The sequence below is a fragment of the Lissotriton helveticus genome, chromosome 5_1, assembly GCF_964261635.1.
Source record: "Lissotriton helveticus chromosome 5_1, aLisHel1.1, whole genome shotgun sequence".
Classification (NCBI taxonomy): domain Eukaryota; kingdom Metazoa; phylum Chordata; class Amphibia; order Caudata; family Salamandridae; genus Lissotriton; species Lissotriton helveticus.
In genome coordinates, this window is record NC_136065.1 from 1,326,135,557 (window position 1) to 1,326,163,162 (window position 27,606).

Consider the following 27,606-nt stretch of genomic DNA (forward strand, 5'->3'; position numbering starts at 1 on the left):
TATCTTCATAAAACACTAAGTAAATCCGTATTTTAATACATTCTGTTAATCTTCAGTTCACTCTAAGTAATACTGGAGTAACAATTTCCGTGTGTTTTCATGACATTGTGAACAATTTCCTTTATCACTGCCTTCTTCAGGGCTATGTCGGATACCAAGAGTACATATGCACTCAGGGGCCGCTGAGGAAAACCATTGACGACTTCTGGCGACTCATATGGGAGTACAATGTGCGCAACATCGTAATGCTGACTGTATGTATGGAGAACGGCCGGGTAAGTCTGTGGTTTGATAAAATGACAATGCGCAATGTTTGCTGCACTCTTAGAATAAAAAGAACCAGTGCAGCTATCATAGGCACTTAATTACATACCAGATTTGTGGTCAAGGTACTTACAGTGTCAGTGCTAATGCTATATTAGGTCATCATAGAGTGCAATAACTGCCACGGATTTCGAGCCCGAGGCAGTAGCAAAGCGGATGCTGTTAGTAGTGCAAATACAGGATCCTGGAATGCAAATGTAATACACATAGAATAGTCATGCTGCTGGGACTCGAAGGCACTCTGTAGTCCCAGATGAGGCACAATGACTAAGTTGGGATAGACTTACTAAAATGCGACCAGACATGGTGTTCTGCGACATGCCTCTGGCCAAAGAGGAACAAAAGAACCCCTGATTATTATGACGTGTTGGAGGAAAAGTGCCTGGATATTGAATGGGGAGGCAATGCATTTAGGCCATCTACTACAACAAACAGAGGCATGGAAGGAAAACTTGAAAGAATCTCATCCACTGGCGATCACTCAGGCACATTCCAGTCCATCGTTTTCTGCGACTATTTCACTCTAAACAGATATCTGCTTTGTGTGCATTTGAGGGTTCAAAATTATTAAATAAACCCAAGGTAGCCCACCACATATTTTGTCTTAAATGATTTTACTTTTACAAGCAGTGATTGATTTGTGCAGGGTTCACACCTAAAACTGAGCTCCAACTTAAATCTTTATTTTTACATTATCGCAACTGATTATAAACATGTGGGTAAGGTCTTTAAAGGCTGAGCCTAAGTCACCGTGATGCTCAGCCAGGGACATCTTAAGGATTTTGGGGCCCAGGGGCCGAATGGATTTTGAGGTCCTATGTTTGGAACAGCTTAGAATGCATGATTCAATTTCACCTCTTTTGTGCAGTCTTTGGTCATGTCACTGACCGTGCACAGGTGCACTCGTCGACATTCTAAAGTTATTACATCTAATATTCAGGGATAGTGATGTGTTTTCAATATTGTAATATAGTAGCGGCTCAGTAATACCACTGCAAATAATATCTGTGACAGCCTCCCATTTCTTATATGTGAGGTCCTGTTTTGATTTAAAAAAAAATCTTTTTTATGGATGTTGTATGACACAAAAATATAACATTTCTCTCTAAAATGTAAGAGAATCTCACACATCACTCACGTTAAAAATAAATTAAAGGGAAACATCATTTTAAACAATCTTTTTATGAATTACTCAAGGTCATCAGGGCAAGACTGTAGGTCAGAGCTGGTTGAATCAGCGACCCCCTGAATGGCTGGGGCCCTGGGCCAGAGCTCACTCTGCCCATGCATTAAAGAGTCTCTGTGCTCAGCATATCTATTGGCACAGACCCACAACATTAGATTGCTACTCTAGTGTCTTTTATCATCCAGACTTCAGGCTGGAATACACGAAGATCTGGCTGCAGATTTGCTAATTAAAAGAAGGAGGTAACCATCAAGTGTGGTGAATACATGGCTAAATGTATTCAATCATTTTCCTTGCAAGCCCACGTCACTGCATTCCCAGCTGTTAATGAGCATTCGTGGAATGCGTCCTGGCTCATGCATGTTAATGATGGAGGGTTTCTGCAATTGTTGGCAAATGGTTTGTTGAGCTGTGCCAGACTGAGCCCAGCTGCTGTGCTAGCTGTATTCAAAGCCTCTCACTGAGACCTGGATTTTAAACATGTCCAATCATATACTGTACGGTGGCCGCAGAAGGCTTCCTTCTACTATGAATAGATGGAGAATAGCAGCAGGGGAGAGGGGAGAACAGTTATATTCAGACGCCAATGCAAAATAAAAATGATTAATATTAATTAGAACATTGGAATGTGGAGCACTCCTTTGAGTACAATGGAGCGCTCCGTGCGTCTGCAGCCGGTAAAAGCACGAAGAGCAACATTCCAATGTTCCTTTCAGCTGTTGCTGTGAACAAAAGCCTGTCCGAGCCCGAGAGGCCTTTTTTTTTTGTTAGAATATTCTGCCCTCTAGTGGCAGAATGTTCTAATAGCTTATAGCCCTTTGTAACCGGGCTATACCGGCCAGTAAAGTTCTGCGCCCTTGTTGAAAGCCCTCGCATTCGGCTCGGGCCTTTAACACTGGAGCAGGCCTTTAATGGCTGGTATAGCCCACTACGGCGGGATATAAGGCTATATTAAACAAGTGCTTGATATGTGTCTCTCCCAAACTAATATAAAATGTCCAGCACTCTGCCAGCCAATAAACTATGACCATGATACTACTCCACGATTTATTTTAGACCCATGATCAGGAGCGGCCCGTGTACGTAAGAATGGTGGGGCCGGGTTGGGGAGGGATTCCACATATGTCCACGGGGGAAATTAAATACATTTAAAAAAAAATCCTCGTTGACTGTCGAAATCACCCTCCCCCACTGCTCTTACCTGCACGGGCCACTCCTTCCTATGGTCTTCAAGCTTTTCAAGACGTCACATAAACTAATGAATTGAGCTGCCCCCCGCCAGAAGACAAAGATAGTTTATCTTGTATATAATAATAAATATGAAACTGGGCAAACATGCTAACGGATTTAAGAGGGGGCTTGTGGGCACACCGTTTAACACACATAAACCATGCTGTGTTATTTTAAAATTACCACACTGAATACATGCCTGGAAAAGCAATTAAGCAAGTCAACCATGCCATGTGGAAACTTTTGCTAAGATGGGCTTTTTAGAAACATAGTCCTTTATCAGAATTGATAGTGTGACACATATTCCCAGCTATAACATATAAAAGTTTTCACTGAATTTCCAATTACAGGGTGGCTAACATCTGTTCTGTGTTCTTTCACTGTACAACGCTATGTTTGAGTGTGATGCTTGTCAGCACTCTTCAGAAAAATACTTTTTGCCAGAGACTGGTGCCCCTTTCTTAGTCGCTGGTCTAGACTGCCCGTCTTTATTAATTTATTACTGCAATTCAGCAAGCCAAAGCAGTGGCAAATGTTAACATCAACATAGATAATTGTCAGATAAAACAAAACAAAACTTTTCTGAAACACCAGTAGACAATCAGGGGATCCCTATTTCATCTTTTTGAAAAATGTAATCACTTATAATGAGGAGCCATCATTAGTTTGGAGCCATTTTCAGAGTGGAGGTGCTACTATCAATGTTACATCACTTAAGACATAGAGCTTGTGAGAAATCCAACCATCACACAAAGAACAGTGCTTCAAATAAGTCATGCCCATTCAGCAGGAGAGTGGTAAGTGTGTGTTATGTAGCCAGTGGTGCATTTTGGAGCACACTGTCACAAATATAGCACTAAAGCATTGTGTGATAGCACATTCACTTAGAGATGGCACAGTTTTCTTTTAATTCATCACAATATTTATATAGACACGTGGTTTTGTTGATAAAACTATGCAGGACACAATTTATAGACAATGTGTAGGATTTCAGCAAATATTTATCATTTGCGCACCACCAAGTAAAGTGTCTTGATTTGTTTTGATCTTATCAAATTTTTGTTTCCATCACTCTTCAGAACTACATAAAATGTCCTTAATGTGTACTTTCCTAACTGCTGACATAGCTCTAACTGCTGACATAGTTTTAAATATCTGACCAGCTCATTTAAAGATATTTAACTTTTGCTGTGTGTTAAAAAACAATTAGGCAACCAACAACTTTCAGCTTCACACTCCCTTTATCCAAGCAATACTGTCACATTTTTCACTTTACAAAAAACTCTCACATTGTAGCCAGAGAAGGGAAAAGTAAACACAAATCTCCTTTTTAAAGGAACAAGCAGCAGCCTGTCAGAAGACAATGTAAGCCTGATATTTAACCACTGTGTTTGAACACACAGCAAATGTGACAAGTCATAAACAAAATTTAAAGACACCCTTATAGCTCATTCATAGATCATTCGCCTTCTGAACTACAACACAGTTATTTTGAGGGTGCTGCAGCACCGCATGCACAACTACTTCCTGATCCCATCGGAGCCATGTCCACTAACATGTTCGGATCTCCAAGTCCTCATTTTCCACCTGCAAACTCCCACTTCAATTGCATCCCTAAATTCAAAGGTACAGTACCATGAGAAACGAGATGGAAAAAAACATCACAGAATAGCCTCTCCTAAACTCAAATCCTTGCTTTCATCTGGGCACTCAATAGCTCTCTACTAAGCAGGCCTGGCAACACCCCTTTGCAATTTCCAGGCTCGCACTGACACTGGCCCTAAAACATTTGGAAAGCAAACTCATCTAAGGAACTGGTATTCTGGGTATTACATGGTAATGAAACTGAAAATAAGTAATCAAGAATAAAAAGGAATGGAGAAGACTTATGTGAGAAGAGAACTCTTAAAAGTGAAACTACATATACAACATAGTGCCAGAAAATAAAGGTAAACAAGCTTTCTACAGTGAGACACGAGAAGGGACAAAGAACTTGGGGGACAAAAGTCTGGCATTGTAAAATGTCTTCAACAGCATTCTATAGTGGCAAATCAGCTCCACCAGAGAGATAGGTGGGAGCCTATATGGATGAGTTGGGATCCACACAAGGAGATACTAGATGCAGGAGTGATGTTAACTCCCAGGCATCGCTCTATTTTGTAATCATCGCTCACCCTCATAATAAAATTAAGGTATCTCCTTTTACTCGGATTTAACCCTTTACGTTTTTTGGTAGGATGGCTGATAATGAAGCATGACATCCAGGGGGGTTGTGAGGCCATAGCTATCAATTTTTTTAATTGATTTTCAAATGGTTTGGGCTATGGTCCTACTTTGAGTAATGCAAGTTATTGCCATGGTCCAAGTTACCATTTCAGTCATACCCTGAAGACACTTACATTCTCATAACAGCAGATAGCTCCAAAACACAAACCCCTATACTCTTACGCCTGCAAGAGGTAAATGTCTGGATGAGTTACATTTAGATAAGAGTAAAACGGAGAGCTCTTGTAGCATGTGTTACCTATTAAATAATGACTGTCAGGAGTTGGTCCCTAACTTATTCGCCAAACAATTGCTGCAGCAGAAAGTGTGTAAATGTTGGGTTTTTTAAGACGGAATTCTGGCCGAACGTGCAGTGTTTGTTGATGAAGAACCAGCTTGAGCACATGTGCTTTGATTGTGAGTACTGTCGAAATTCTAATGGTAACAGAAACAGGAGCTTCACAACGTCCCCAGGGACATGACAGACGAGGTTTGTTGCACCTGAGACTTCGGATGGTTAGAGCAGCCAACATCTCTGGGTAAAATACCAGGAATAAAATGAGGAACCTTAGGGGACTCTAGATCAGCATTACTGATTCCCACAGCAATTCCTCCTTTCTGGTTGGCCCATGAGTATCTTTTAACTGCACCTCAAGCCACCCAGGGTTATTGTAACGCAGGGGGTGAGAGGGGCATCCAGAAGAAGCTCCATAGTGTACACAATTCCTTTTCTCATCACATCTGAAAAAAGACACAGTAAAGCCTGATGTCTATGAAAAGTATGTCTCTGCGGTCATTGTAATGGCGATGACGAAACACGTTACACTATTGGGAAATGTGTAGTGGACAAAAGAAAGAGAACATGTCTCAAGTTTCCAAAAGCCATACTTTGGCTTCTCATAGAGGCACGTTAAAGTTTATTTTCTCTGATGTGTGCATAAATGCATGACAGGGCACTTTTTCATTTTTTATGAATTTACATATCCAGTCAGAAAAGCCTATTTATCGGTATTTGTTTTTAAAAGCTGAGAAATTAAGAAATTGACATCCTTAGAAATGGCTGTGCATATTAGGAGCATAGAAAGTAAAAAAAAATAAATAAAAAAAGAATAAAAGGAGCTTAAATAACTGCAGATGTTTACATGTATTAATGCCAAGAATCCAGATTCTGAGAATTAAGAGCGCAATGACTAGAAGGGATAAGGGCCTGCATCCTCCAAAAAATCCTCACAAATACAAAAAATTGACCCGACTAGTCAATGATGTGCCCAACTGTGTCATATGTCCTGCATGTGAGTCAATACTGAGTATTTTTTTTTAAATGTTAGGTAAGCCCGCACACTCCTACCCAGGTGTCATGCTTTATTCTCAGGCTTCTTCATTCACCAAAAATAGTTCTAATGGTGAGCGGGGTTTCTTAAATAGGAAAAGTGCTTGCAAAATCTCCAGGGCATGGGTGGAGGCAGAGGGATCCCACAAGATGTGATTAAAAATGTCCCAGATAGCTCTGTAACGGATTTATTCCTCAGTTATCAGGAGGATGTTTAAAGACAAGTGTATGGTGCTGAAGGAGTACACCTGCACCACAGTGGTCAACATGTTTCTGCCAAGTGGCTCTATAACAGTGTCTCCTTCATTTAGTAGAACCAGGATCCCTTACTTAACATGGACACTGTTCATACAAGCACTCCTGCATCATGCAGTCAGACCATGTTACTCCTATCAACAATCCCATATAGTTTTTGGCCCAACCCCTTCAAACCCTTTCTTCGAAGGTTCCCATACCAAGGGGGGGCGGGGGGGTCTTCCTTTTTTAGGATGAGGAGGGGGGAAAACAGAAAGACAGATGGTCCACAGCTGGCCCTACCATAGACTAGTCGGGTTTTACTTTTTGTATTTGTATCATAATAAAAATAACAATATTTCTGCTACTGTTAATATAGAACGCACAAAAATTGGCCGGTATCATATTGAAGGTTCAGTGGAAACACCCAATCTCTGATGTGACACATCTATTAATGTATCTGTCCAAAAGCCTTCTGAAAGCCTATACTTAACATGGAACAACCTCCCACACGCCTTGAGAATTCCTATTGGTCAAAGGATCATAGAAAGTGCCTTTATTTAATAATGTGCTTAAAGCTGTGTATTTTGAAGTGAAAGTAAGCACTAAGAGGTGTTTAGAGTGCTGCTATATAAATAGTTGTGGTTCACTTTAATAGCCGGCTATATAAAGATCCTACGCTGTGTGATGTTTTCCAGGATGTGTCCTCTTTTTTTCTGACTGCCTTCTTTCACCTCTCCTTCAGGTTCTCTGTGACCATTACTGGCCAACGGACGGCTCTCCCATCTCGTATGGGCAGATAAACGTGCGCTTGGTGGCCCAGGACGTTTCTAGCGAATGGACGACGCGTGAGTTTCGTCTGTGGCACGTGAGTGGAAGGAATGCTGCATCCTTTCATTTAAGACCGTCCCTCTCACAATAAGAGGCTTTGTAATACGCTGAACAGGAAGTCAGGATGGTGCAGTTGTAAAATGATTGTTAAAAGCTACACCCACTGTTCCAATAGTTTCAGGTTGTTGACACAAGGCATTTTGTAATTGTCTGCTATTTTTAAAATGTTCAATCTCACTTTTTGGTTATCGATATAGATGGATGAAATGGGAAGGTTGTGTGAGAGGGTAGAACCTGACTTGGCCACTCGATTGGTTTCATTCACTGGGTATTCCTGCCATTTTATTGGCCACTGACCTTTTCCTTGCCTTTTGTTTTGTCTGATGTCCATCCTTTCAATCCCCAGGGCAAAGAAAGTCTCCTCTTTTAAATACTCCATTTATGACGTTGAAAGTCATCATTGACAATGGAATAGTCTTCTGTTTAATAGTGAAGTTCAGTTCAGTATTTCCTGAAAGAGCTGTAGTTGTCGCGTGGCATACATAAGCACATAACCCAGGCAGCTCATTCACCCATACTGAGGTTCTAGAGCAGTTAGTCGTGACGTAAAAACTGGTGGGAGATCGCCTTAAAATCCTAGCATGGGTTAGAGTTGATAGTAAAAACATGAGTTCTGCCAAGACCGATGGCCAATAAATGTCTAGTGTGCGGGGGGGGCCCCGGATGCCTATATTGCAGAAAATGCCAATAATTAGTGAAAGGACTAGTGGAGGGCCAAAATGTCCTATGGCTTTTGTTTTGGTATTGGTGGGAAACTTTTCAGGAGTCTCAGGGAAGACGGAGATTCCTGGGCTCAGGCAGTTATGACTGATGTCTTGTGGCTTTACCTTACCATTCATCTCAGAACAGAGCTCCAAGTACCAGCCTACTATTTAACCACAGGGCAGTCCCACAGTCCAAGATTTACTCAGGAGCCGGTGTTTGGGTAGAAACTCAGTAATAGATGAGAAATATAATAGCAGTCTATAAATCATTGTGCAGCAATTGCTTTTATGTAGGAAAAAGGGTACTTTATTGACACAACTGTATACTGTACATACAGAATCAGACAGTAGAAGCATGTTATATAGTGTCAAGGTCGCAATCACTGTGTGAGAGAGGTGATATTAGCTTAGGATATTACCAATGCCAAGTGAAAAATACAGCCAGTATATGTTGGGGCCCATTGCCCTCCAGCACCCCTCCTCAATAGTCAGTCGGCATCTTCCCTGAAGTTGGTATCAAGGCATCCCTTCCTGGCAGATTGCAAAACTCTCCGTCTTCCTGGTCCCAAACCTTACTAAGCAAGAGTGGACATTCCATAGTGTGGCTACACTGTTTCCTCCCCACATACTGTGGCCTGTATTAAGAGCATATGACGTTTCCTGCCAGAGCTGAACCTGTTATGTTAGTCTAGAAGTGTGAGAGGTGCCCCATGATATGGTTAATTCGTAATCGATAGTGGCAGGAGGTGCTGAAATGAGATTAAGTATTAAGCAGAAATGCGCCCACACTGAGAAGCATTTGGGAGAGTTGTTTATTGCTTCAGGTGATTTAATGGCCGATGATGGATTGACTCGGCCAAAGCTATCCGTACTAGTTGCAGGTCCATTGCCATCCTTCGTCTTCTGCGCAACCTTTCCAGCTCCTACTCCTTAAAGAACCCACCCGGCTTGCATGTGTGTTATACCTAAATATTTATGCGATGCATATAGCTACTTCACCACTTTCTTCTACTATTTCCTTCAGGACGCCTTGAAGCTCGAGAGAGATGTCCACCAGCTGCACTACACAGCCTGGCCAGACCACGGCCTTCCTGAGTCCTCAACCTCCATGATGTACTTTGCGGAGCTTGTGCAAGAACATATCCAGGCAGCCAAAGGGTCGGGGCCCACAGTGGTGCACAGCAGGTAAGGACAAGCACCAGCATTTATGGAGAAACCAACATTAATCCTGGAAAATGAGATGTTAATATGCAGATGTCAACTTTTTACAACTGTCTTAATATCAATGTTTATCTTATTGCTTACCCCTCATACATTTGGATGTCGTTCTGGACATTTTGTCCTCTATAAACTCAGTTGAACATCACATTACATTTTGCTTTTGAGAAGACCAGTGTGCAGTCAAAGTAAAGGTCTTTCATCCACAGCTCTACTGGGATAGCATGAGGGCCAAGCTACTCTCATAATTACATTTGTATTACTTGAGTGATTTGTGCCTCTGTCTTCGCTGCAGGATGCCACAGAATACCTATTTTGCATAAATCTTAATTAAGCACTGTTTAGGGCAGCATGTAATTCTGTATTCATAACTCTGGAACTTTTTAAACCTGCAATAAACCGTCTCTCCTTCACCTGTGTGGGAATGATCCCTGATCATGCAAACAGCGATTGATCTTTCACAGCACTTTCGTTCCTGATCTTACTTGGCGGTGTGCTGTATCAGTTCCACAAATTTCCAGGCCTCTGTTCAGCCTTCAGCTTAACTCTACTTGTAAACCAACAATGCCATCATGCTTTTCAGTCACCTTGTTTTTTGGCGTGTTATTCCCTCAAACGTTTTGCCTCCACTGCCTTACTTTGCTGCACTCGTTTTTGCTGACATTAGGAGTCTGTGCATTTTGACGCTTCTAACCAATTCCAAAGTGCTTGTGCTCTCTCTGTAAAACATGGTAAAATTGTGCTCTAGCTAATTGACACGTTTAATTTACTTGTAAGTTCCTAGTAGATGGTACTGCATTTACCCTGGGCCTGTAGAGTAAGTGCTTCCTGCAGGTTGCAGCGCCCATTGTGCCACCCACTAAAGAAGCCTTTAAAATTATGTTGCTGACCTGCCACTGCAGCCTGTAGAGCAGTTTTAAACTGCCATTTAGATCTGACAACATGAACCTTTTGCCAGGCCTAACCATTCCTTTTTATTACTTATTTGGTCACTCCTAAATTATGCCCTAAATGCTCATAGAGCAGGGTGGTATTTAAATGGTAGTAAGTTGTACATGTCCTGACAGTGAAAAACTCCTGAACTTGTTTTTCACAGTTGTAAGGCCTATATCTACCAAAGACTAACCCTGGGCTACCTTATTACTTTTAAGAACTGCTAAATGCACTCTTGAGATAGGATTTTCTTTCCTTCAAATTACTCTTAATCAACACAAGCTGGTGTAATCACTTTATTATTGGTAATTCCACATCAATGAGTAATGCAGAATTGCGAAAATTACTCTGATTACTCCAGCATAATTGAAATTTTGCCCAGGCCTAATTGTAATTTAAAATCCCTCTGTTAGAAATGGGGTTTCTGGTTTCCTGAGTAGGCACCTAAGCCAGGAAAAACCCACCGCTCTAGTCAGGGTAAGGGAGTTACACACCCAAGCTAAGCCCTGCTCACCCCTTTGTAGCTTGGCAGGGCAGTCAAGCTTATCCCAGAGGCAATGTTTAAAGCATCTGCAACACACACACACACACACACACACACACACACACACACACGCACGCACACACACAACCCCCAGACACCACCACCACCACCACGACAGGCACACCACAGAAGAGACTCCACACAAGAATATATAAAAATATGCCTTGTATCATACATAAAACACATTAGACCACAATCGCATAAATGAATAATCACTTTGCCAAGTAGGCAATTGTCATAATATCACATGTAGTTCAATAAAGTAAATACTCATAAGTTGCACATGCCATATTCCCCATCATGAAAACATTACGCCTAACATCGAAGTTAGTACCATACAGTGAATACACCTATGCAATCGGTTTCAATCACACAAGTGGCATGACAGTTGCTAGGGAATTACAAGCAACACAGCTGTAGTATTTATATGGCAGGGCTAATGAGCGCTTTATACTCAGGGTACATTATAATGGAGACTAGGGCATGGAGGGGGAGTGACTGGGCAGAAGGAGGGGTGCGCATGCAGCAGGGCAAATTCTCTGAATAACATACCACTTATCATTGACAAAATGCTTATACAAAACATGTAATAGATGTGCCTGTCATAAGATTGCATGAATGGAGGCCCTGAAAGATACACCTCAGAACCGAAAAGGCCCACAAGCTGTGGTGCGCGAGAGCTGATCTTCTGTTTGCTTGCAGTGCAGGGGTTGGCCGCACTGGCACTTTTATATGCCTGGACCGGCTGTTGCAGCAGATGAAACACGAAAGAGTGGTCGACGTCTTCCACACGGTGTACACAATGAGGCTCAGCCGCTACCTTATGGTTCAAACTCTGGTGAGTCCTCATATGATATTTTTTTCATTCATATAGCTGCTCTTGCCTTTTCAGACTTGGTTCAGGTTGAACATGTAACTGTTGCCCTCTATTTCCTTTTTAGTCTTTCTCTCCATCCTTTCATTCCCTTTATCATCTTCCACTAACTCTCAACATCACAGTGCATGACTGTTCATTAAGTTTCATAGCCAATTTCTCACCTCGTTTCACTTCACTCTAACTTCACTTCTTGGCTTTATACCACGTTATTCCTATGTTAATGCCAATTGAAGGATGGATTATTGAATGGGCTATGGTGCCCCTGAGATGGGCAGAAAGCTTTTTCACTGCAGTACATCCAGTGTTGCCCGCCTAGTCCTCTCTTTCCCAGTCCTAGGTTGGAATTCAAACTTGAAGTCACACAGCAGGTACAGAAAGTTATTATCCTTGATATATTCATTTATGCTATTACAGAAGAGGCGTATAAATGGTCATAGAACAAGTTGACAACATGCAGGACAAAGCACAGATCATTCATTTAAATAGACAAAAACATTGCTGGCAGTGGTACCTGAGGTGTTACGTAAAGTTTCAAGCTGTTGTAGGGACTTCCAAGAGAGCTACTCCGTCTTTGTGCGGGGCTCCCATGAGATTAGTTGCATGTTTCTTACCTGAGTCTGAAACCTAACTGACTGAAATCTTGTAAGTTCTCACCACATTTTGAAAGCAAGAATGGACAGGTACTAACAGGATAATTAGACTGTGGTGTCAGTGGGTGTAGTAAAGACGGTCCACACGTGGTAGAATTCAGGAACCTTTATTCAGTTCAATTTAACACAGTTACAACAGTGGGCTTTGTGGGGGCAGGCTGTGGAGGGCTGTGGAGGTTGGGTTGCTCCCAAATGTGCAAATATATGGTGTCTGAAGATGAATGTGCACGACTGCAGTGGCAGAATGATGCACGTGGAGGTGGTGATGAATATGCTGGGTGAATGATTTTGCAGGGAGGTATGTACATGTTTTATGCAGTGTGCAGTAGGTCAGTGGCATATGGTAAAATATGATAAATGAGAATATTTAGCACTTTTATCTACCACCACTGTCCCCTTCCAGAAGACTGTTATTCCAAATAATGTGACAGCTGATAAAGGGGTAGAGCTTTGCATTAATCTTTGTTGCTGTGATGCATAAAGTTGGATAACAGTACCAGTAAATTTGGAACAGTTTACAGGAGTCTTCCTCTCAGAATATTTTCTTGCATTGCAGAGACAGTATATTTTCCTACACACTTGCATCCTGGATAAAATCACAGAAGAGCAGCTGGCAGGTCTTGGTGACAAAGAAACGTAAGTACTGAGTTTTCTTACGAGTTTCAGACATTTATTTACGAATATTTGATGTTCAGTTTACATTACAGGTCTAAGTGAAATGGCTTTTCGGTGCTGTAGTAAGCACGGCGAGTGCTGACCTGAGGCTTGTTGTGGAAACAGTCCTGTTTTCATAGCATTCCCAAGAAGAAGGATTTCCCTCCTGTCGCATATGGAGGGGAAAAAAATTAAAAGCCAGAGAGACTGCAAAGGCATTGGCCTATCACTAAAATAAAAGATCCTCAATGAAGAACAAATTCTGGATAGAGAAAGCAGGTTGTATGGGGTGAGGTGCACGACGCAAACAAGCAAAATGAAAGGATGTACCACTTGTATAGTTACCATGTGACTTATATATATCCATACTATCTTATCCACATTGTGAAGGACTCTCACTGTCAATAATTGGAGTAGATAGTACTCCCTGCTGGAATGTGATATGTAATCGTGCATCCACACATGGATGCTCCTTATGTCGAAGGAGTCTTTGGAAAAGAGCGTGCTTTCAATTGAAAATTGATGGCATCCCTTAGGGCACACCTAGGTAAAGGGGTTTAATACCTCCTAATCTTTCTTTTCCAAAAAATTAGATATTTCAATCAAGTTCAAATTGTTTTAATCCAAATGGATATGTTGCTTCACATATTCAATACAATTCATCATATTATTCATGATTTCTTCCCGCTCCGATGCATTTCGGGCACTGCCCTTCTTCTAGGAGCATCTGAAGACGACATATAATACCCGTTTCTATTCATGCATGAAATAAATCAAAACATAATAAACACGTTCATAAATTAAATATGCAAATAAAATCAAACATGATGCATGTGTCAGTCGGTAATGGTAAAAATTATTCATACATTTTTAACTAGTGAGTACTGAACCCATAAGGATTACATCTGTTCATTGTGGTAGTTAAAAAATGTCACGTGAATCAAACTGAAAACAGGATAAAGTGTGTGATCGCGCTTTAAACAAATCAAACTAATCTAGATAGCGGTTCAATAAAGCTGTGTCTGCGGTTGAAACGGGGGTTAAAATGCATGGTGCAAAGGGGTGACGAACGATCAAATTAAGTGGCAAATGAGTCTGCTAAATGTAACAGGACGCTGTGAGCGTGTCAGTTCTAATGGACATAACGGCTCTGAAAAGCTGCAAGGGGTAAAAGTGGTGTTTAAATAAAACGCTGCGGTAATGTTAGTCCAAAGTAGATTAAATGTCCTGAAACGTCGACTCAATAAGAAAGTTACGCAGAAGATTATATAAACGCTTCGCGGTGCGTGAACTGCTGAATTTACTTACAATAGCTGTTGAATAACATGCAGACGAAATTCCAAAATGCTATGCTGATGTGAGTGAAACGCGCGGAAAAGCGCGATTCAATGAAATTGAACTAATGCCCCGATCACATGACCGGAACCATCGGGATAGAAACAGGACTATCTCTCTAGTGAGATGAAATAAACAAAGCTGTGTATGGGTAATGTCATCCAGATAAACAAGATTGTAAAACATAGATGTTAAATAAACAATTTAAATGAAAACCGGTGGCAAAACATGAGTGTTAAATACACAGGTTAAATAAAAAACAGTGCATAATAATAAAACGAATTCATGAATTAATCTGGGTTTTTTTGGACTGCAAGGAAACTGTCCAGAACTATAAAGCCATAAGGTCCAGAGTTAATTAACCAATTACAGATAGCAAGAAAATTCAATTCGTTCATTTAAACCAAATGGTTTCATGGACTGAAGTCTATAAATCCAGAAGTTCTCCCTCTGAAGTAGAAACTTATTGTTGTCTCGTCCTTCCATTTTTGTGATCACTTCCAAAATCATGTATTTCAATTGAGAGACAGAATGGTTAATTTCATTAAAATTAATTGCTACTGTGGCTTTTTGGTTCTTAGTGCGGATGTTGGACTTGTGTTCATTCAAACGTATCTTGATCTTTCTCCCTGTCTTACCAATGTAAGTTTTTCCACAAGGGCACTTCAAAAGATATATCACATTGCTGGTATCGCATGTTGCTGTTACATTAATCGCCAATTCATATCCTTTCATTGGATGTGTAATTTTGTTGCCCAAAATGATGTTGTGACAATTGTTGCAATTGTTGCATGGTCTGGTTCCACGAGCTTGTACATTGGTTATCCTTTTTTGTTTCAAAATCTCTCCTAAGTTCTTCCCTCTAGTATAAGCGAACAAGGGTGGAGGCTTAAACATATCCTTGAAATCTGTCTCTAATTGTAATAACGGCCAATGTTTCAAGACAATGTTCCTAAAGGTAGCACTCACATTGGAAAATTTAGAAACCACTACCATCCTGTCAGTTTTGGATTTTGTTGTAGGTTTGAACAAAATTTCTTTGCGATCCAATGGTTTAACTTGATTTTTGGCAGTCTCCAGTATTTCGTTCAGATATCCTCTTGAGCGTAATCTCTCCGCCATTTCATCCATGCGAGTCTCCATTGTGGTTTGGTCTGATGTGATGCGCTTGACTCTCAACAATTGGGATTTAGGCAAATGTTTTTTCAGAGAAGCCTGATGAAAGCTGGTAAAATGTAAAACATTGTTTCTATCTGTCGGCTTGCGGAATAGGTCAGTGATGATGTCATTGTCTTTTAATGTAATTTTCACATCCAAAAAGGTAATGGACTCTCTGTTTATATTCCATGTAAATTTTATGTGTTCATCGACAATGTTTAAGTTGAACAATGCTTCTTCTAAGCTTTCTCTGGTGTTTTGCCAAGCAATAAACAAATCGTCTATGAAACGTACATACATCTTAATGTTGTCACTCCAATTGGGGTTAGACCATATGTTCCTCTGCTCGAATTCGCCCATGTAGATATTCGCGTAGACAGGAGCTGCGCAATTCCCCATACTCGTGCCTACCAATTGCAGATACCAGTCTTCCTGATGTTTAAAATAGCTCTGGTAAAGTGTAAACATCACTAGTTCCATGAGAAATAACTTTGTGGGTTCATCTGTGTTTAATTTCAAAATGGCTTGTTCCATAGCCTCTATTCCACCTGAATGTGGGATTGAAGTGTATAATGCACTGACATCCGCAGTGCATAACCATAAAGGTTCAGTCGGATCGATGACCAGATTCTGTAATTTCCACAAAATGTCTGTGGTGTCACGAATGTAGCTTGACAAAGATTGTACAGTCGGTTGTAACCAACGATCTAAATATTGCCCCACGGGCTCATATATGCTCCCACGTGTAGACACAATCGGACGGATTGGTGGGTTCCTTAAATCTTTATGGATTTTGGGCATAGCATAGATAGTTGGACTCCTTGGGTGTGACAATAGAAGAAAATTCTTAGTTCTTTGATCAATGATTCCCAATGTTAAAGCTTTGTCAATGATTTTTTTTAATTCAGTTGTGAATTGTTGCGTTGGATTTCCAGGTAATTTCATATACGTTGTAGTGTCACTCACATGTTTATTCAATTTCTGATGGTACATCAATGAATTCATGACGACTAAGGCGCCGCCCTTATCAGCTTTCGTGCAAGTTATCGTTTCATTGTTAGCCAGAGATCTGAGTCTATCATGATCTTTTTGAGTCATGTTTCTGTATCTTGTTTTTTTGTAATTGATTGTCAATAGGTCCTTTTTGACAAGTTGCTCGAAAAGGTCTATAGTTTTATGGCTCACTGGAGCCTGAAACGTGCTGAAAACCTTTAAACCTGACAATGGGTCAGGTGCTTTCTCTTCTTGGGGCGTCATTATGTTCTCAAAAAAATGTCTAAGTCTTAATTTTCTGGTTAATTTGAATGTAGAAATCTCTAATTCCAATAGATCAGACTTGGTAGTTGGTATGAACGTTGTCCCTTTCTGTAATAGTTTCATTTCCTGATTAGTGAAAGTGTAGTCAGAAATGTTAATGACTAATTGGTTATCAGGATCTATTTCTTTTTCTTGTCCTTTGGAAGTGTCGCACTTCTTGTTTGCGGTGCATCTTTTTGTTTTACCCCTCCTGGGTCGTCTTGTTCTGTAGCCTGTACTAAACAAGCATTTGCAATGCAATAGGTCTCGCATTTACGTGAGTTTAAGCTATTGGCATTATAAATGACAATGCCTATTATTTAAGTTTTAAAAACGAAAACAAAACTAAAAGGCATTGTTATTTGCAATGTGAATAGCTCAAACTCACGTAAATGAGGGCACCTATTGCATTGCAAATTCTTGTTTGTAAATATGCCCCTTAGTTCTGTGGATTCCTCGGACAGCTTGGGAGACTGGAACTGTTCCAAATGCTAAGAGCGTCGCAATAAATTATCTGCCAGGTAAACGTTAGTAAAAATAAAGAATTATATTCAAGAATTCTGCTCGAGACAGCGAGGTTCTGAAAATTACAAATTCAACTCCAGGGATAGAAAGATCTGCGCCATTCTTGTTTCCAAGGAGTTGCCAGAAACAGATTTATCCTACGGAACGTGTATTAAGTAAGGGCCCTTGTGTGTGTACTTGCTAGAAATCTGAAGGAGAGCTTCTTACATAACCGAGGGCAGGACGAGAGAGGTGGTGGGGGGGGGAGGGGGGGGAGAAGACGGACAGAAGGAGAGAGACCGACATACGAGGAGAGAAGAGGGGAATCTTGAGGGAGAGAAAAAAGAAGGGACAGAGTGGGGGAAGAATCAGAGCAGCTAGTAAGTTGTATAAATATGAGAGCGAGAGAGAACGAGGGTGAACTATAGAAAGAAAGAGGGCTGACAGACAGATATAGTCAGAAAACGAGATTACGAGTGAAAGGGAGAGAGAGATAATGAGTGAATGGGAGAGAAGGGAAAATGTATAGAAAGAACATTACTAATAGTCTTAAATAAAACTGAAGTCCCTAAAATAGATTCAGGTCAGGGCCTCACAGTGCTTGCGCGTGCGCGCCTTAGAGCTTCACTGTATGTCCAGCCCCACCCCATGAGCACAGGCACATATAAGAGTTACACGTATAAGGCTGGCAGGGTCTACTCCTGCACATTTTATCATGTGACTGAACTCCAAGGGTGACCTGTCAGTCAAACAGTGGTTAGAGGATTACCCAGGCGCTCTCTGACCACATGCAGAGACCCGGACAATATCAATGAGGATTCTCTGGGGAAACCCAGCAGCTCAACAGACCTCACTACCAAAAAACGTAGAGAACATCTAATTACAGCGATAAACTCCACCAATACTATCGAAAAGAGAGAAAACAGAAATAAATGCTCTCAGTTGTCTACAGGCTTGAATGATGAAAGGAGACTGGTGAGAGCTCTGGAACACAAGGTAAAACAAGCACGTGAGTGGTGCGTGCGTGGGCGCTAAAAGTAAAACAAACGAGTGTCTGGTCACCCCCAAAGCAATGCCGAATATTGGGAATACTCACTGTTACCTGGCAGCGTAGACTGCCTCTGTGCTCACACAAAGCGATACACGAGCGCAGGCGGGCTCGCGGCCCTTGTCCTTCTACTTCCATGGCCCTGGTCTGCCCCCTGTCCTCGGGCTCGGGTCGTGCGCAGCTGATATTAGACCCGGGTCCTTGTCCGTGCTCTCTTTCTGTGGCGGGCGGGCACGCGCGCGCTCGCTCAGTGCGTAAGAGGGGCGCACTGGGCCTTGTTCTCTCACGCATCTGTATAGGAGGCCGAAAGGGGGCACGCGCCGGCAGTCAGACAGACGGACGGACCAAGCGCCATGGAGCCGCCGCTGCTGCTCGCCGCCTGCCTCCTGCTGCTCGGTGGGGCCCGCGCCGACCTCTCAGGTGAGTGCGAGGAAAGAGGGGGGGGACATCTCACCCTTGGGGGGTGGAGGCGGCGGCGGGGGGGGGAGTTGGTGTCTGTATGTGTGCATGTGTGTGTGTGTGTATGTGCGCTCGTGTGCCCGTGTGTGTGTCTGTGTGTGTGCTTGTGCGAAAAGCAGGGGCTGTGTGTGTGTATGCATGAGGCGTCCAAGGAGAGAAAGAAGAGACAGGAGAGGGTGAGCGCGCGACCTGATCCCATTGCGGCCGGCTGCGTGCGCGTAACAGCCTCTTGTCCGCTCTGCCTACTCCTTGAAAGTAAAACGCGTGAAACGATTACAAAAGACTCGCTCTGCGACTGCAGGCCTTTGGCCTGCAAATCGCAGTGCGAGACCTAAAAAGGTGTTTGAATCGATCCAGTTGATGTACTTGGTGTTTGTTCTTGAGTTGTCTCAATTTGTCGAGGTCCCAACGGGCGGCCACTTTGTTGTGCCCCCCTGCGTTGGCGTCCTGTTGTATCACTATCCGAAGAGGAAGTGTCGGTATTCTGTGTATATGGGCGGGATCTTCGTCTTTGGGCATACACCTCCGCCCAGGTGTACACCTCACCCAGCTTATAATCTAGCGTGTCACGCCTGTATTTTCTGATTTTTCGGTCATTGATTTCATTGTGATGTTTTTCAAGTTGTTGTTTGATATCTGCAATGAAGGTATCCCATTCCTCTGTTGGCATGCTATTAGTGAGTTCTTCTGTAGTTTCTGAAATTTCTTTTTCTAATTCTATTATTATGGTGGATAACTCCTCTATTATTAAAAGAATTAGGTCCAGGCTGCACTTATTAAGAATAGCATACCATTTGTCTTGGAATGTCTTTGAGTTCTTACAAAGTGAAGGTTTGAGGGCAATTCGTAGGCCCCTGGGGATGCGCAGAGTTTTATGGTATTTGACCAATGTGGCTGCATGTAATTGCTGATTTATTTTCCGCTTAGATAAGTATAATAGTTGTTTAGCGTTCTGTTCTTTATTCCTTGCTGTCGAGGATTGCGTGATGTCGTCATGTATTAAAGCGTAGATTCTGTTGGCCTCTCCAGTTCCGAATGCAAAAGTGTCGGCTCTTGCTTCATTTGATCGAGCTATATCCTCATAGTTCATTATGAATGTTTATATGCGTGCTGCCTGTCCGTGGGTAGACGAATGAGAAAAGCAATGTTCAGTTTGTGGGACTGGCGCACAGCCTTGGGTGTATGAAGGTTTCAATCAAAGTTCAATCTTGGGATGGGTGCTCCTAAAGTGTCGTCCTCTGCCCAAGGGACGAGTGCAGAAACAGAAAAGAGCGTGCTTTCAATTGAAAATTGATGGCATCCCTTAGGGCACACCTAGGTAAAGGGGTTTAATACCTCCTAATCTTTCTTTTCCAAAAAATGAGATATTTCAATCAAGTTCAAATTGTTTTAATCCAAATGGATATGTTGCTTCACATATTAAATACAATTCATCATATTATTCATGATTTCTTCCCGCTCCGATGCATTTCGGGCACTGCCCTTCTTCTGGGAGCATCTGAAAGACGACATATATTACCCGTTTCTATTCATGCATGAAATAAATCAAAACATAATAAACACGTTCATAACTTAAATATGCAAATAAAATCAAACATGATGCATGTGTCAGTCGGTAATGGTAAAAATTATTCATACATTTTAAACTAGTGAGTACTGAACCCATAAGGATTACATCTGTTCATTGTGGTAGTTAAAAAATGTCACGTGAATCAAACTGAAAACAGGATAAAGTGTGTGATCGCTCTTTAAACAAATCAAACTAATCTAGATAGCGGTTCAATAAAGCTGTGTCTGCGGTTGAAACGGTGGTTAAAATGCATGGTGCAAAGGGGTGACGAACGATCAAATTAAGTGGCAAATGAGTCTGCTAAATGTAACAGGACGCTGTGAGCATGTCAGTTATAATGGACATAACGGCTCTGAAAAGCTGCAAGGGGTAAAAGTGGTGTTTAAATAAAACGCTGCGGTAATGTTAGTCCAAAGTAGATTAAATGTCCTGAAACGTCGACTCAATAAGAAAGTTACGCAGAAGATTATATAAATGCTTCGCGGTGCGTGAACTGCTGAATTTACTTACAATAGCTGTTGAATAACATGCAGACGAAATTCCAAAATGCTATGCTGATGTGAGTGAAACGCGCGGAAAAGCGCGATTCAATGAAATTGAACTAATGTCCCGATCACATGACCGGAACCATCGGGATAGAAACAGGACTATCTCTCTAGTGAGATGAAATAAACAAAGCTGTGTATGGGTAATGTCATCCAGATAAACAAGATTGTAAAACATAGATGTTAAATAAACAATTTAAATGAAAACCGGTGGCAAAACATGAGTGTTAAATACAAAGGTTAAATAAAAAACAGTGCATAATAATAAAACGAATTCATGAATTAATCGGGTTTTTTTTGGACTGCAAGGAAACTGTCCAGAACTATAAAGCCATAAGGTCCAGAGTTAATTAACCAATTACAGATAGCAAGAAAATTCAATTCGTTCATTTAAACCAAATAGTTTCATGGACTGAAGTCTATAAATCCAGAAGTTCTCCCTCTGAAGTAGAAACTTATTGTTGTCTCGTCCTTCCAAGGAGTCTTTGGCACACAACACTGCAGGGCCACCAAGCACTCAACAAAAAAAGAGAATGGGATTGAGGAGGGTCTTGTACCCAGCTCCTCTGGAACTAGAGCTGAAGGGTAAAGTTAACCTCAGTAAAACTCCTTGACTATTGAGGTGAACAAGGACAAGCTATCAAGGCAGGCAGTGTCGGCAGAGTCTAGCCACAGCCCAACACCATTATCAGAGTCGCAGTACAGATGTGGATGTCCACTTAGAGTTGTTTGATATCACAATATTTTAATATTACATATATAAATATATTCCATTGGTAGAAGGTACCCAAAACATAATACACATCACAGCACTCAACAAATACATTGCTACAGAGTGAAAAGAGGGTCCCTTGCCAAGCAATCTATACAATGTTTACAAATGTCTAACAATTCTGAAGGTCAGAACAAACCAGGCATGGAGAAAACATAGCCAAGCAACATTGATTGTTCACAATCAATGGCTTAAATGTACAAGACACCATAATGAAGCGGAGATATACAATCTTCCAAGCAAAATGGTACTTTGTAGCTTGATGGCAACTCTATATTTGTCACTCTAGGGGTTCTGCCATTATCTAATCAACCCAGAAAGAAGGAATAAGAAAGACAAATGAGTTGCGGTGTACCTGGTAAATGCAAACAAAGGAGGCAGTATCTGAGAATATGTGTGTGTGTGTGTGTGTGTGTGTGTGTGTGTGTTTGGAACGATAACGGGGTGAAGCACCGTTAGGCTCAGGGGCGATGGGTGTGGGCACACAGTGCTCACCACAGACTATAATTGGCAATTTAGGCCCCGTTAGCAGTGTAGCCAACCAGGTACTGGAATGCTGCAGCCACTGGGTCAAACAACAGAAAATAAGTTCTAACGAAGGTGGTGCAGGCAAGTGTGTGTTTGACAGGCAGGGGCCACACCTGAATATAAAGCTGGCAATCTATTAGCAGACCACCTCTGTCTGTGATGAGCTATTCAATGGGATTCATCGGATATTCACGACTCTTTCGACAGCCTGAGTGAAAAGAGGGTCCCTTGCCAAGCAATCTATACAATGTTTACAAATGTCTAACAATTCTGAAGGTCAGAACAAACCAGGCATGGAGAAAACATAGCCAAGCAACATTGATTGTTCACAATCAATGGCTTAAATGTACAAGACACCATAATGAAGCGGAGATATACAATCTTCCAAGCAAAATGGTACTTTGTAGCTTGATGGCAACTCTATATTTGTCACTCTAGGGGTTCTGCCATTATCTAATCAACCCAGAAAGAAGGAATAAGAAAGACAAATGAGTTGCGGTGTACCTGGTAAATGCAAACAATGGAGGCAGTATCTGAGAATATGTGTGTGTGTGTGTGTGTGTGTGTGTGTGTGTGTGTGTTTGGAACGATAACGGGGTGAAGCACCGTTAGGCTCAGGGGCGATGGGTGTGGGCACACAGTGCTCACCACAGACTATAATTGGCAATTTAGGCCCCGTTAGCAGTGTAGCCAACCAGGTACTGGAATGCTGCAGCCACTGGGTCAAACAACAGAAAATAAGTTCTAACGAAGGTGGTGCAGGCAAGTGTGTGTTTGACAGGCAGGGGCCACACCTGAATATAAAGCTGGCAATCTATTAGCAGACCACCTCTGTCTATGATGAGCTATTCAATGGGATTCATCGGATATTCACGACTCTTTCGACAGCCTGGCTCCGGTCTCTTATAAGAGGTAAAGTGAGCTGCAAGGTGCTGGTTTGGTGTGTCAAGTGTCCTTGGGCCAGGTAATGGGTTCCAGGCAGGCAAGATAGTACCAGCAGTCCAGCATAGTTTTAGCATGGCCTTCTTGCTTCTTCCCAGACAAGTGAGCAGCCACCTCTTTCACTCTCTGTTTAGGGGTTTCTTCCCATTTCTGGGGCATGCAAAGAAATGCCAGCTCCATGGGCTCTGCCAAAAAGTAAATTTTTAGGGGAACATTTAAGAATAAATCAAAAATTGGGGGACAAGCACAGTGGCTGCACCTTTAATGGACCTTTATTTGAACAGCAAGTCACAGAGGTAGCACTGGTAATTTCACACTAAGTAGAATGTAAAATAACTGCGCATATTTTAAACCAAGCAATTGGGCTGCGTAAACTGACTTTCATTTGAAGAATTACATAGCCATGGAATGTAAAATTAATGAAACGTCACTCTGACATATTTCAGGGGACTCCTCTGAAAATAATGTCCTGATAAAAAAAAAAATGATAAACATACACTTCTGATCTGAAAAATTGTAACACAACTTCCACTGCTACAAAGACAACTGTGCAATTGAAGATAACCACTGTATGCTGTTGTTTGCCAGACAAATTAGAGTACAGGTAGAACACTTGAATATCATGTCAACATCCATGTCCGGGACGGGCAACAAATTGAAAAAAATCATAATCTTTGTATCTGACAAACAGACGTGTATGTCCTCCTATGGGTACTGTTCCTACTTAACAAGGGGACTCAAGAGTCGTCAAGGAACTTGGGGAAGCATTGTAGTGCACAACAGTGGACCCTAGACATACAAACACATCAGTGCCTCCAACCAAATGGTTATTTATTCCAAACAATAATCGGTGAAAAAACTTCTTTATAAAAACATTGTGTTTTGCAATACAACTCTTATGGGCAGTGGCATGAAGCACTGTGAATCAACGGGGGGGGCGGGGTCAGATTACTCCTTTTGCAACAACAGATACTTTTTAAGATAGTTAATCAGACACTTTATAATGGGAAAAGACAAGAGGAAACTACTTCTCTCACCTCAGCATGACTTTGTTAACTTGCATGTGTGCTATATGTTGAAGATGCCAACAATATTTTCACCTACAGAGTCCCCAAAATACTGTCCATATCCATCCATGCCACAGGAACCTAGCTAGGTATGAAGAAGACTGCCCAGTCCCCCCCTTTCTGGTAATAAAGGAAGCAAGCACTCATGACCCTTCCTTAATAAATAATCTCCCCCTAAGCTATTATTGAGAAACTTCACTGCCCATGTCATAATACTAAAGTTAATTTCTGAATGTTTTGTCTATTGAAGGTGCATGCATCAGTCTGCTGCTTGTAATCCATGAACTGCTTCTTCCCTGTATACACTCCTCATGTGATCAATCACTTTTCATCAGAAAGTATATTTTGGTAGTACATTTCTTAATGCACTCCAACCTCTTCTGGCCATGACCCTTTCCAGGCAAACACTCTTCTTTCTCTGTAGCTTTTTAAGTCTTTCTCCAGTGGAAGATCATCAGACAACAAAAGAATGCATAATACTCACATCCTTAAGACTCATGTAAGTTGTATGTACTTGTGAGGTTCTGAGCAGCTACAAATGTAGAAATCAAGACCGGATTTGGGTGAATTCTTTCTTATGTAACCCTGTGCCCCAAATATATTATTCTCCTTCATCCATGGATGACAACCAACAGTGGTATGGCTCTACAATGACCTCCCAGACTAGAGGACCTCTGTTTTGACAATCACTCTACACTAACCTGTAGATCATCTGTTTAGGACCTTTGTTTGCTGGTACTCTTGTTTATCGCCGTCAAACAAATAGATTTTCAAGAACAGACTAAATGAGGATGCTGGAAGCTTGATGGTAACCATATGAAGAAGGCATAACTTAGTAGTAATATTGGTTCTTTTAGTTCCCTCAGTCCTGGCCAGTCTATCCCTATCAGAAATTCCCTTGCTGTAATTTGCTCATGCAGCTTAGTAGAGTGGAGCTGTGCAGTGAGTAGCAAATAATAGGTTCCATATCTGTTGGACTCATCACCACCATATATTGCTAAGGACTTTGTGAGATACCTAGATGTCTTGTGATGCACAGGGCTCATTTTCAGTTAATGACGAGAAACGAGTTGTACTGAAGTACAAAAAAAATTAATGGAATGCTTGAATTATTAGGGCTCATCAGTAGGATATAGCCTGGTTCTAGTGACACAGTGTGTACTGGACCCATATCTGGGCATAACCATCCCACTTAGAGTGCCATACTAAAGTATACAAAAGAGTGATGGATGGAATTCTTGCATTAATCTTTGACACTGGGAAATACTTGGGGCAGCATCCCAGTCCATTTATATATTGCATACCAGGCCACCTACGTGTGAACTCAGCCATATACAAATCAGTAATGATGCTGCTCCAATGGGAACAGTCCAGACCAAACTGCTGGGCCATTCCCTTCCGGAACCGAAGCACAAGTATCCCAAGACAGGAGTGAGTTGTAAACCTCTGTAATCCAAAGACTTTAAGCATTGTTTCAATCTTTCATGTCTTAACAGGTCACGACCCATCCTTCAGAAAACATTTACCCAGCACTACTTGAAAAAATCTGCCAATGGTAATGCTGGATTTCTTCACGAATATCAAGTAAGTGCTTCCTCAGTAGAGTGAAAAGCTATGTATGGACACAGGCTTTTATTTCTTGAAGAATATCTCACAAAACCTCCTTCAAACCATTTCAAGCAGCCTCGTTTCACATGCTGATATGATTCTTGTGCCTTAGGTAGCCTTAAACGTGTGTGTGTCTGTGTCTGTGTGTCTGTTTCCTAGAGTGAGGAGTACCCTTTGGTCTAGAGAAGAGGAACCCCTGTAACGTCTAGTAGATTTCTAAGCTCCACTGCTAAGATTAGACCAGTGCTTGAGAGACATTTAGCTTTCAACCTGTAGACAAGGGCCTTGACTTTGAGTTAAGTGTTGTGAGTTCTAAATTAGGCCCAGCCATTTCCTCTCAAAGCACGATTGTCTGGCCATGAACTCCTGCACCCATCTGTAAATTCTAAGTATTTGGAATAAATGTTTTTCCTTACCTCAATGTCATAACAATCTAGAAACTCCTGTGATTTTCAAGTGATTGAGATTTGCTCTGTCTGAAGGGTTGTTAGAAAGATCTGGCCATCACCATGAGATCTGGTATTTCTCTAGCATGCAATTTCCACATATTCATATCATTTTCATAGTATCTGTCCTTTAAGATGTAGTATTTAGAACACCTGAGAGGCTCCCCTTATCATTTTCTCTCGGAAATATCAGTTTCCATCTACCCTGGATATAAATGTCATCTCACCTCCAACCTAGAGCAACATGGGGAAACTGCAAATTCTAGATCACCTCTTTTCTGTTAGGTTTTAGTAAGTCACACCATCAGTCTGCTTGCCTGTTGATTTATGTGATACGTCCTCTAATCAAGAAAACTTGACATGGAAGGTTGCAGAGCCTAGAACATAACAGGTGCATATGTGTCAAGAGACTTCTCCTTGAGGTGAGACTGGTACACATCTAAGTTACGTATTTTATATTACGGAATATCATTTGTCACTTGTGAAAGTTGTTTCTGACACTCATTACTTCATGTAGGACTATAGAAATGAAGATGTGAAGGTTGACATTTAGTCAGCGAGTGTCTTAATCCATGCAGATTAGAGATTGTAAAATCCTTGGGAGGAATGTATCTGTGTTTATCTGTATCCCTTGCTATGCAATGAGTAAAAACTTTACTTTGGATTCTGATCCAAGAAAAATAGCACTATTCTCTTTGGTAAATAAGATTACAGAGTTTTATTCTTCTTCTTTGGACTTAATATGTAGTACTCAGTGAGACTGAGTGATTCTGCAGTTTAATAAATGAAGTAACTTCTTCTGGTATCCTAACAGAAGCAGGTTCTTTAAATCAGATACCTGTAGAAATAGGGTTACAGGCAACTATGTGACCCATGTCTTTGGTTTACATGTGATTTGTCATTCTGTGATGTCTCATTGCTCTTGAAGGTGCTTCTGGAGGCGGCCAAAGATGAGGTTGGTGCGGATCTAGCAGCCGCTGCCCTGGTCAACCAGCAGACCCACTCCTATCCCAGCGTCTTACCATGTAAGTATGTGTATGTCGCCCTGCTCTAAAGATCAATGTTCATTAGAAGACAGAATGATAGTGTCCATAAACAAAGTGTGCATTCATGCTCCATGGGGCTAGAGAGAGTATGACAACACGTGGCGTTTAACAGAATACATACACTCATTCTTTTTTCATCTTTGCTAAACTATAAGGTTTTTTGTGGTGTTGGGGAATCATTGGAACTAAATTAACATTTTACAGGCCTCTACCCAATAATACCAATATGTGACCAAACAGAG

The 27,606-nt window shown here is 41.5% G+C and overlaps 1 protein-coding gene across 2 annotated transcripts in view; it reads left to right on the plus strand.

Annotated features, from left to right (window-relative positions):
• The window catches only part of LOC144755356 (receptor-type tyrosine-protein phosphatase V-like), a 704,907-nt gene that overhangs the window by 581,056 nt on the left and 96,245 nt on the right, over window positions 1–27,606 (plus strand). For both annotated transcript variants that reach the window (XM_078644168.1, XM_078644167.1), the window contains 7 exons: window positions 141–275; window positions 7,315–7,437; window positions 9,189–9,349; window positions 11,562–11,697; window positions 12,943–13,022; window positions 25,761–25,848; window positions 27,247–27,343. In XM_078644168.1, coding sequence (XP_078500294.1) covers window positions 141–275; window positions 7,315–7,437; window positions 9,189–9,349; window positions 11,562–11,697; window positions 12,943–13,022; window positions 25,761–25,848; window positions 27,247–27,343 — 820 coding nt within the window. The remainder of the gene's footprint in view (window positions 1–140; window positions 276–7,314; window positions 7,438–9,188; window positions 9,350–11,561; window positions 11,698–12,942; window positions 13,023–25,760; window positions 25,849–27,246; window positions 27,344–27,606) is intronic.